The sequence below is a fragment of the Eurytemora carolleeae genome, unplaced genomic scaffold (genome assembly GCF_000591075.1).
Source record: "Eurytemora carolleeae unplaced genomic scaffold, Eaff_2.0 scaffold623, whole genome shotgun sequence".
Classification (NCBI taxonomy): domain Eukaryota; kingdom Metazoa; phylum Arthropoda; class Copepoda; order Calanoida; family Temoridae; genus Eurytemora; species Eurytemora carolleeae.
In genome coordinates, this window is record NW_019397006.1 from 33036 (window position 1) to 45243 (window position 12208).

General features: G+C 35.3%; 1 protein-coding gene across 1 annotated transcript; it reads right to left on the bottom strand.

Moving 5' to 3' along the window:
• Nucleotides 1-3694: 3694 nt before the first annotated feature.
• Nucleotides 3695-6526, bottom strand: LOC111711053 (protein C-ets-1). Its single transcript, XM_023485291.1, has 4 exons — nt 5918-6526; nt 5027-5623; nt 4222-4425; nt 3695-4126 (listed from the first exon to the last, which is right to left on the bottom strand). Exons 1-4 carry the CDS (start codon nt 6419-6421, stop codon nt 3902-3904), a joined length of 1530 nt encoding a protein of 509 aa, XP_023341059.1. The 5' UTR covers nt 6422-6526; the 3' UTR covers nt 3695-3901.
• Nucleotides 6527-12208: the final 5682 nt, after the last annotated feature.

Here is a 12208-nt window from a genome sequence, read left to right on the forward strand (position 1 = left end):
TACGGCGAAAAAGATTCGATGGTGATTTCTACTAATCTTAATACTTCTATCTGTTGCGGCTATAAATATACATTACAAGATGAACTCTTACAGTCCATACATTATAAGATGAACTCTTACAGTCTATACATTATAAGATGAACTCTTACAGTCTATACATTTTAAGATGAACTCTTACAGTCTATACATTATAAGATGAACTCTTACAGTCTATACATTATAAGATGAACTCTTACAGTCTATACATTATAAGATTAACTCTTACATTCTATACATTATAAGATGAACTCTTACAGTCCATACATTATAAGATGAACCCTTACAGTCTATGCATTATAAGATGAACTCTTACAGTCTATACATTATAAGATTAACTCTTACATTCTATACATTATAAGATGAACTCTTACATTCTATACATTATAAGATGAACTCTTACAGTCCATACATTATAAGATGTACTCTTACAGTCTATATATTATAAGATGAACTCTAATACAGTCCATACATTATAAGATGAACTCTTACAGTCTATACATTATAAGATGAACTCTTACATTCTATCTATTATAAGATGAACCCTTACAGTCTATACATTACAAGATGAACTCTTACAGTCTATACATTATAAGATGAACTCTTACAGTCCATTCATTTTTCCAGTACATTAGTACATTATGACGATTGCAATGTTTTTTTATTTCAATGGAACATCTTGCATTTTTTAAAATGAAATATCACAGGCTTTTTTTAAATTCTTAATATTATCTGATAATGTATCAGTTTCAAGTATGAAGAAAGTTTTAAAGTAAGACGACTTTAGAAATAACTTTATTCTGCTTTTCAGGTTCATAAATCATTCCAATATTGAAAAATGTGCAAACTTTTATAGCAAAAATTAATAAAATCATTGAAAGAGGGAGATACACGTTTCAAATATTATTAAGCACTGGCTGAAGTGCCCGGCGTTGCCGGTGGATTTAAAAAAATCAAATTTTGAAGAACATTTTTTTTTCTCAGCCTATGTTATTTAAAGAAACAAATATATATGAGGAAAGAAAGAGCTTTATTATATAGGAGATAGGACTAAACTTTGAATAAAAACTCAGCTTTTAAATATTGGTCGTTTCTCTGACTTTATGTAAAAATGGGTCAAGATCTTATCCTTGAAAACAGATTTCCAATTTCTAATAATTAAACAATACTTTACAATAAATTATTCTTAAAGTCAGGACATTTACGTGAATTTTTAAAATTCTTAAAAATGCCAACTACGGGATTTACTATTTTTTTGTTATGTGTTAGTTTTCTGAACGAAGGGCGACTTAATAAAAGTATTTTTTTTTGTGTTAAAGGAAATGATGCCAAGGAGTATGGCATAGAAGGGAGATATAACTGACGCGGCCCGTCCTACCATATGATCATATATGCTTTGCAGACGGTACTTTATTTGTATAAGAAATAATTGTCTGATGTACAATTACCGCGTATACAATAAACTTTTATGAATATTTCTTATACAAATGGAGTACCCGCCTGCAAAGCAAGCATAATCATATGGTAGGGCGGGCCGAGTCAATTGTATCTCCCTTCTATTCCATACTCCCTGAATGATTCCCCCACATTATTCTACTTAAATTCTAATTTATTTATTCGATTAAACTCTCATATGTTCTAAATCATCTTTAAATTTTAAGTGAAAAAAAATTAAGAAGAAAAATGTTTTTAATTTGTATAAACAGAATAGATTTGTGTCTCATCTTGTGCACAGTTGAAAACTAGAGGAGCTACGAGATCGCAAATAATGCACTATTGCATAAAACCAAATATTATTTGTGGAAATTGTATTTTATTAAGAATCTGGCCTCATCATCGAAAATGAATACAAAACATAATATCAACAAATAAGCTTTTCTTTAGTTCATTATGTTGAAGGTTTATTTTAGTCGGTCTTCAATATTTTTCTCTTTTTTGAATTCTTTTGATTTCTTGAATCTTGAAGCCTATAATAGCTGAGTTATTAATTAACTTGTGAAACCAGCTTTGTTTGGAAACTACTTTTTCGTTGAAAACGTACTTTTTTAAACCAAGTTAAGATAATGTTCCCGGAGTTCTACATGACAGAGTTGAGGCAAATCGGTCAAGGGGTTCAATCGGCCATACTAGAAAAACGCTACACTCATAAAAAGCTACAAGATAAAACGCTAGTTTAGAAAAAATATCGTATATTAGATTTAAATTTTAGATTGGAATATAAATTGTATTTTTTATATATTATTATTTAAAGTTTAATAACTTGAATATTAAAGAGGAAGGGTTAAAAAGCTGAAAAATTTTTGTTAAAAAAGAAAGGGAAGATACAAAAGATGTATATTGTATGTGCAGAAGATGTATATTGTATATGCAGAAGAAAATTCACGTAATATTTGCAACGTTGAGAAGTTAATGTGAACGAACAAATTTAATGTAATATTTTTTTCTCTGTGTGTAAATATATTTTCTCTGTATCTATTTATATAACTAGCATTAGAGGGCGCTTCGCGCCCATCTTCTAAATTAATTGTGAACATGTTCTCTTTGTGTACATCGTAAAACAAAACAAAAATAATTCGCGGATTTTCACAAAAAAATTCGTGGATTTTCAAAATTTTCAAAAATTTAATGAAGATCGAATTTTGATGGAGACAAATATTTTAAATTTTGATCATTCATAAACCTTCCCTGGGGTCCCTAGATGTCCCACAAAAATTTTGGGCCCGATCGGTTCAGCCTGTTTTGACGTTTATTGGATACAAACAAACAGACAGACAAACAGACAGACAAGCCAAATTTATATATAGAAGTTGTAATCTGTGTATGCTTGTTTTTCCGATCATAACTCAGGAACCCCTGCACCGATTTGCCTCAAATTTTATTGGGGAACTTGGGAGACCCACGGAAATGTTCTAAGCTTCGTTTTAAGATGCTAATTTGATTTAACAGCGAACATTTAGTTTACAGGTAAAATCGTTCAAGTGCGGGTAAACGGCGGGAGTAACTTTTAGTAATCTTGGCAGCGCGCTGGGTTCCCAAGCTATAGTGTGATATATACGAATGTCTTGTTTTATTATATAGATTTTTAAAAGTACATATTCTATTCTAAACTTATAAACATGCAAATATAATAATTATAAGGGTAGCGTTTTTTTCTTTACTAGCGTTTTATCTATGTAGCGTTTTTCTAGGTACATCGTTTGATCATGGGTTAGGGTCGGCTCCAATACCAACAAACACAGATTACTAGTTATATTTATACAGCTTGGAAACACAGCTCTGTCTTAAGGTTTTCCTGTAAAATTCAACTTAGAATTTTTAAATAGAGTTCCCCAATCAAAATTTGAGACAAATCGGCCCAAAGGTTCATAAGTTATGCTGTTACTATTGTATTCATATAGAATAGATAGATACAGAGCGAGAAACAGAATTGTTGTATTCATTCTTTTTAAAATGCTGTTCAGAGAGCTCAACATTTAGTAATTTTAATACTTTCGTATACACTTAATATTTACCATAAATCACAAATTCAAAGTTTCTAATTAGAAGAATTATAAATAAAAGACTCTCTTAAATCAAATAAATAAAGACACAAAAATTAAAAATTTCAATGTTTAGATTTTATTTTATTAAATTTGACTCATAAATTTGTACAAAATGTAATTTAATGTATATTTAAAGAATATTTAACAATTATAAAACGTATATTAACGTCTCTATAGATATATTTATATATCACAACAACACAGCCGTAGGCCTCTCCGACCAAGTTATGCCCTTTCAACATATTTCTTAAAATCCTCGAAACCCTGAGATATCTCCCGGGCGCTAAATTGCGCATTTTCGTACCTCGCATTCCGCCAACTTTTTACTCGTCCTCGTCGGCCCCCTGGGGGACAACACCGATGAGGTTGAAGAAATCCTCCGGTTTGTATCCCAAGAGGTTCTGAAGGTCACAGACAAATCTGTACACGTACCTCTTGCCAGATGTTTTATGAATAATATTTTTATCATAATAATATCGGAGACCTCGGGATAATTTCTCATAATTCATCTTAGGCTTATTCTTACGTAATCCCCATCTGCGAGCAACCTAAACAAAATTATGATTAAAAAAACAAGACTTTAAAAAAATTGAAAACATCAACAAAACAAAGTTTAAAACGCGTAATTTCAATGATTAATTACCTCATCAGGATCTGTCATTTTAAACTCCCATCCGTCTCCGGTCCAGGAGAGGAAATGTTGACACGTCTTATCCGAGAGAAGCTCCAAGATGAACTGCCATAGTTGGATAGGTCCCGTGGGGGTGATGGCCGGCCCGATCCCGTTGGAGTAGGTGATGCCTCCCGATAGGGTCGCAACAGGGGGTGGAGAGGGTCGATCATGAACCTGGATAGAAAATAATTAGAGCTGAGACCGGAGGGGGGGGGGGGTGTCAGGTGGTAGACTCAATACCCAAAATAGAGAATTGGAGAGATGGTAAGGTAATTTGATCCCAGCTAGGTGACGGGTTCAGGGGGGGGGGGGGAACCCGCGAGGAGGGTGCAGAGGGGGGAGGCTATTTATAGAATGTTTCATGAATGAAAACATCTGAATATTTTGGAACACGGGTCTGGTTACAGGGGGGGGATTGTTTGCGTGTCTTCGTGTACACTGTATACACCCCCGCATCCACTCATTCTTAGTTTTTCATCGCATGCTAGGGGGGGGGTACCCCCTACAGTTCAGGAAGGGACTGAGGAAGGAAATCCATGAGAAATATTTTTGAAAAATCTGCCAAAATAGGAAAAATTTGACAAATATAATCTCCTGGATTTAACTGAATCAGGTGAATGTGAGAAAAGTTGAACTGAAACATTAAAATAAATGTAAAAATACAACAATATGTCAAATTCTTAGGGATTGTCGGATCAAACTGTCAAGAGAACTGTTGAGAAGAAAACAATAGAAAAGGGAAAAAACAATTCAGGATTTGAAACCGAACCTTTACCTGATAGTTTGGTTGAGGCTCCACTGTTTGGTTCCAGCGGTTTGGTTGAGTTTGTTCTTGAAAGTAGGTTTGGTTGGGTAGGGTTGGAACATAAGTAGGATAAGTAGGATATTGATACATCCGGGAATATTGGTATTGATGGTAGGGATACTGTGGGTACTCGGCTTTAACTGGATATTCAACTTTTATTGGGTTTGGAGGGATTGGAGAGTTTCTTTGCTCTAATCCGGGGGAAATCCTTTGCATTGAAAGATCAAGATTGGGAGATGACATTCTTTGCTCCGATACTCTGGAGCAATGCTGCTCCGTTGCTCTTGGAGGAATCTGTTCGGACTGATATCTGGGAGCAGATGTATCTAGGTTTGTATAAGTTCTATTTGGAGAATATTGGGTATAGGTTGGAGCACTCTGGTTGGATATATTGGGAGCAGTGGATATCTCACTTAGTTTAGGAGCAGCATTTCTCAAAGCATATTTGTCTTTATCACACTCAGCCTGGAGCAGCTGGAGATGCTCCCAAAGTATATCTCCGACAAATACTGGAGCTTTAAAGCAGAAATCATCCTTTCTCAGACTGCACATTTCTCGGCCGTTCAACTGGAAAAAAATCGTTATTAAATTAAAATCCTAGATTCGGGTTAAACCATTACAATGAGTATCATATTCCAGAAAACAGGGGTAATTATAGATTTCTAAACCTATCCTCAATTCTTTAAAAAGGTAAACTTATGATGATCTGATTCAGGATTGTTGGAGTATTATTAACCCCTGTTCAGATCTTAATTCTATTACTTGTATTATCAACTGAATTACTCGTAACTCAATGGTGACTGAGCAAAAAAATTCTCTCAAATTTCCAAAATTTAGAGAAAATCGAAATCTTTTGGTTACCTTAAAGTTTCTAATGAATTCTGTGACTGATTGTGAATAAAGTTGAAACTCACAAGCTGCCCAATCTAACCAGGCAATAACCTCTATATTCTCCCAGATCCTGGGATCTCTAGGGATACCTAGCTGACGGGTTTTATCATTCCAGGAGGCATAGGTCTGCTTTAAGGCCTCGCCTACTTTTAGATTAGTTCCAGGGGTGAGGGGAGGGACTTGAGGACCTCCATGAGGAGTGGTAGGTAGGGCTGGGAGATCGGAATAATAACTCTCGGCGTCAGAGTTTGCGTCTGATGGACCAAGAGGTACACATGCATCGTCAGAACTCTCTTGCTTAATATCAAGAGTTAGAGAGAAGTTGACCTTACGTTTTTTCGGCGGAGGACATTCAAGAGGCGGAGAGGAGTTTGAGTACATGGTTTCTAGTCTATCCGCCATAGATAGGGTTGTAGAACAATCAGAACCTGGAGATAGGTTGTAAAGAGACCTTGCAGCCTCGACTTCGTTCATACTTTACAGAGTAGCTAGAGGTCAGTGGAGGCCGGGCAGAATTGGAAAACTGTATTCTCAATATTTGAACACCTGAACACCTACGCTCTGTGCGTCGGAATGACAACTGACCGTTTCCAAAAGTTTGTAAAGAGCTGTCTCTCACCCCCGCCGGGGCAACCCCCCTCCCCCTTATCCACCCCTCTCCCCCCTCTCTCTCTCTCCATTTTCAAGATAATTTCCCACAGTAGCAGCTATAGGGTTAAAAATTGGTTGTTTTCCGGCAGAACCACCAACCTCCCCCATCCCCACCCCTCAGGTCACCACTGCAGACAGATAAATATCCTTAAAGCCAAATAATTTGTTTTTACTCAAAGAACAAATTGCTGTAAATACATTTAAATTTGTCGGCCCGACGGGTTGTCCCCTGAAATTAGAAGTAAAACTACCCTTTAAGAGCCTGTGAAGACCACCTAGCGAACCTTAAAATGGCTTAATCTGCCTGGGAAGAAAGTCATGGTCAAAGTAATTGAAGAGGGTTTATATTAGAACAGTAGAGTTCGTCTTTCCTGGAGAAAATTTAAATTTACTCCATAAAAATTATTCTACAGAATAAGAATTTATAGATACCTCAAATTTATCAATTCTGTTTATTATTATTATTATTATAATTATTTTCATTATTATGATTTTTATTATGATTATTATTATTATTNCCTGCTCCGTCCTAGCCTATCCTGCTCCGTCCCAACCCATCCTGCTCCGTCCTAGCCTATCCTGCTCCGTCCCAACCCATCCTGCTCCGTCCTAGCCTATCCTGCTCCGTCCCAACCCATCCTGCTCCGTCCTAGCCTATCCTGCTCCGTCCCAACCCATCCTGCTCCGTCCTAGCCTATCCTGCTCCGTCCCAACCCATCCTGCTCCGTCCTAGCCTATCCTGCTCCGTCCCAACCCATCCTGCTCCGTCCTAGCCTATCCTGCTCCGTCCCAACCCATCCTGCTCCGTCCTAGCCTATCCTGCTCCGTCCCAACCCATCCTGCTCCGTCCTAGCCTATCCTGCTCCGTCCCAACCCATATTGCTCCGTCCTAGCCTATCCTGCTCCGTCCCAACCCATCCTGCTCCGTCCTAGCCTATCCTGCTCCGTCCCAACCCATCCTGCTCCGTCCCAACCCATCTTACTCCGTCCTAACCTATCTTACTCCATCCTAACCTATCCTACTTCATCCTAACCTTTCCTACTCCGTCTCAACCTAAACTACTTCTTCCCAACTTATCCTACTCCGTCCAAACCTATCCTACTCCGTCCTAACCTATCCTAATACATCCTAACATATCTTACTCCGTCTCAACCTATCTTTCTCCGTCCCGAACTATCTTCTCCGTCCCAAACTATCCTACTCCGTCCTAACCTATCCTACTCCGTCTCAACCTATCCTACTCCTTCCCAACTTATCCTACTTTGTCCCAACCTATCGTAGTTCGCCATAAACCGACCTTCTCCCTTCAAGCCTTTCCTACTCTGTTCTAACCGATACTACACTCCGTCCTTACCTATTCTACTCCGTCCTAACCTATTCTACTTTGACCTAACCTATTCTACATCTAACCTATTCTACTCCGTCCTTACCTATACTACTCCGTTCTAACCTATACTACTCTCCGTCCTAACCTATTCTACTCCGTCCAAGCGAATCCTACTACTTCATAACTTATCCTACTCTGGTCTAACCTTTCCTACATCGTCCTAGCTTATCTTCCTACTCTGTCCCAACCTTTCTTATCCTATGTACCCCCCCCCCCCTGGTTCTATTCTATTATTGTATCTATAAATCTAGGTGTCTACAGTTGACCTGTAAACAATAGGCTGCTGAATGGATGGTACGTGTACCTCTATACACTGTATACAGGGCAACAAAATATACGTAACACAGTCAACAGACAAGAATAATTAATAGAAAAACAGAAAAGAAAATTAATTAATTTAGTACCAAAAATTGATCCTGAAAAAAAATAAGATTATTTAGAAAATTATTTAAAAGTAACTTTAAAAAAAATAGATTTCAAACGTAATACAGCATTACAGGGCACCAGAAAGATACGTAACACAGGGAACAGACAAAATTTCTGTTTATAATATAAATTGCACATGTACAGAAATAGAAAGCATCCAATAATAAAAGCACAAAATGGAAGAATTATGTGAGCACCATAAGTGTCTTCCAGCAAGGGATATGATGATTTTTAAGATAAAAACGTTTCAACGTGTAGATTGTAGAATCCCTATTTCGTAAAATCACAAAAGACATTTCACAAATTGAAAAATGAAATCTTTTTATATAAAATTGTTGTTGTTGTGGTAGATGTAAAATGGCGGTAAAAGCTCTTATAAATAAGCATCTTCAAGCCCCCCCCCCCTGATATTCCAATAAATCAAAATATAATCTTCATTAAACAAGGCCGTTAAAATTTGTGCGCTAAGTGTATCAAAGCCATTCAACAGAAAATGTTGGAAGCTGTGCAAAATATAATTTCCTAAAAAATTGTCTCATTTTACATTAGAATAAAGAATAATTTTCAAAAATATTTTTATCACGTATTTAAAAAAGGAGAAAAAAATATTTTCAATTTTTTTATGTATTCTCTTGACTGTGGCCCTAGATTATTTTTATTTTGTTTACCTAAATATTTGTTGATGAGATTGGAACAAAATTAATCTTAATTCAAGATCAAGATTAGAAAAGTACCATTGCAAATATTCAATTTGAAGGATTAATTGGAACATTCGGCCTCCTTTATAAATTACGATACCACCTGATGTCTAAAGGTTATTTCATTAGATTCATAGCATAATATTGATTTATAGCAGAATATTATCAGGCAAAGGAAACTTGTTCTCTTAGATAAAGGAATTGAGTCCTTGTCTACGACTTTTGGTTGCAAATAAAGGGATGATAAATTCAGGGTTTGTGGCCAAAACTCAATTCCTTTATTTATTTTATAATCTCTTATAAAATCCATTATATTATAAAATCAATATATATATATATATATATATATATGTACTTTGCTTGTCTGTTTATCTGTTTGTTTGTAACCGATAAATGTCAAAACGGCTGAACCGAGCTGGCCCAAATTTTTGTGTGACCTCAGAGAAGGTTTAAAGATGCTTAGAATTTAAAAAATTGTCTCCAAAAACGTTTGCCTTTTGTAAAATTTTGATAATCAACTAAAAAAATCATTAAGTCGCGGACTTTTTTTGTTATTGTTTTATATTGTGCAAAGAGAAGATGCTCACAGATGATGCTCACAATTAAAAGTTGAAATTCTAAAAGCCTAGTATATTATACAAAGCTTTAAGGGCGCTCGCGCCCGTCTTCTATTTCAACTTTTAATTGTGGCTTTATCTGTGAGCATCTTCTCTTTGTACAGTATAAAACAAAAACAAAAAAAGTTTGCGGATTTCATAATATTTTTTCGCGCATTTACAAAATTTTACAAAAATAAAAAACTTTTCAACACAAATTTTTAAAATTTTGATCATTTATAAAACTTCCATGGGGTCACGCGAGATCCCCCCAAAAAAATTGGGCCCGATCGGTTCAGCCGTTTTGACGTTTTTTGGATACAAACAAACAGACAGACAAGCCGAATTAATATGTAGATTTAACATGTGATTTTATAGAATATTAGCTGAAGGGCCCGGAGTTGCCCGGGGAAAAGAAATAACAATTTGAAACAAAGAAATTTAGCCCATGAGGGTCCAAAAAAAATTTCAGCCCATTCGGTCCAGCAGTTTGGCCGGCCGGAGGGAAGATATGTATGACTGTCTTGTTTTTTATCAAATAGATTTAATCTATTTTGTTGGATTCATTTTACAACATTTAAGATGCATAAATTGTCTGTAAATTGTACAGAGTATATGTACATGATATGTACATGTATTGTCTATAAATTGTACAGAATATATGTACATGATATGTACATGTATTGACTGTAAATTGTACAGAGTATATGTACATGATATGTACATGAATTGTCTGTAAATTGTACTGCGTATATGTACATAATATGTACATGAATTGTCTGTAAATTGTACAGCGTATATGTACATGATATGTACAAGAATTGTCTGTAAATTGTACATGATTCGAAAATGCCACTCTGGTACATTTCTGGCCGAAAGTTCCAGTTTCCACAACGTTATTCGGAAATTTTACGGATTCAAATACGTAAACCGGAAAAATGTCTTCACCACGACGTAAAGGAGTTAAGTCATTGCCACAAACTCACACTTTCAAATCCTTGTATCTTCGCAACCTGATGGTGTAAACCTTAGAATAGGATTGAACCATCTAAAGAATAGCTAGAACGTACACGAGGTTGAAAATATTTTCAGAAACTATTGTGTGCTTTGTAATTCATGTTAACTATATAGGACATTTTATTAAAGATGTTCTATAAAGTATTCATTGCAATGTTGAATTAAAGGAATTAAGTCTTCGCCACAAACTTAAATATTTATGTCCCCATATCTTCGCAAACTGATCGTGAAAACCTTTGATATTTCAAATATATATTATTTGCTCTAGCAGTTAGAATTCATAGTTTAAAATATCCAAGGTCTACTGCTTTGGGTTGCACAGATATAGGGATTATAAGTGTGTTGCAGAGACTCAATTCATTCAAAATCAAAGATAAGTTTTAGTAAAAGTTATAAAAACCGAAGTTTCTATCAAATAAAAGGTAATTTTTCAATAGCAACATTTTAGAAAAACTGCAGGGTGACTTGTCAAAACGTAAGTGACAAAATGCAGGTATGTTGAGAAGGTCAGTTTGCCATTTTAGAACGTTCTAGATAAAAGTGACTGCAAAAGTTTCAAAGAAGAAAAAATAGTTTTCCGAATTATTTTTCCGGAACTCCAGAACATTTTTTTACTTGGATACTATGGATTTTAAATATTTCTAATTTGTTATAAAGTTTGACATCTATGTTGGCAAACAGTTTAACCAATTATGTAATGTTTAATCTTAATACCTTAATTTTGTCAACTTAACGATTTTGACTAATTTACTTTATTTTTATTGTACTTGGTAAAAGATTTTAGGATGATGGGACTAGGTTTATTAATTTATTGCATGGGATGATGGGAGGGGATATACTTTAATCAACTGATTTTCAAAGTGTCAAATTATGAAGTCTATTGGACGAGATTGTCAAATATCTAAATACGTAAGACAAAAGTATAAATATATTTTTTATTGATTTTTACCTCTAAGGTAGGAAAAACTTATGCTAAGTATACTGAATAAAGCAGTTTTTATGTAATAGTTTAAAGATAGGTAATGTAATATATAGTTCAGTCAGAGGCGTATTCGGGGGGGGGCTGCTATTGGGGCTAAGCCCCCCCCCCTGGACTGGACCAGTGAAATCTATTGATTTCAGGGGGTTTTCAGGCCCCAGCGGGTGCTGAGCCCCCCCCCCATGGAAAGAAAAAAATCTAAGCCCCCCCTGGACAAATTCCTGAATACGCCCCTGAGTTCAGTTGTTCAATACTTTTATGTTATATTCATAGACATTTTTCGATAAACTACGTAGATAGTTACAAAATCCAAAATAATTAATTAAGCTGTTTACTGTTTTGATATAAATTTCACCAAAGTTAATTCATCTTTTTTTTACAAAAATCCAGAGAGGGTTTTTTACAATTATTTTCCCATACTTTAAGCTTGGGACTTTCAGTTTGATCATTATTAAATATATTTCTAATACAAAATAATAACAAAAAAGTGAAACCATATTTATGAC

Excerpts from the sequence above, each read along its gene's own strand:
- LOC111711053 (XM_023485291.1), bottom strand. The coding sequence starts at position 6,421 with ATGAACGAAGTCGAGGCTGCAAGGTCTCTTTACAACCTATCTCCAGGT. Across the intron at positions 5,624-5,917 it reads AATTCATTAGAAACTTTAAG|TTGAACGGCCGAGAAATGTG; the intron begins GTAACCAAAAGA and ends ATTTTTTTCCAG. Across the intron at positions 4,426-5,026 it reads AGCCTCAACCAAACTATCAG|GTTCATGATCGACCCTCTCC; the intron begins GTAAAGGTTCGG and ends TTTTCTATCCAG.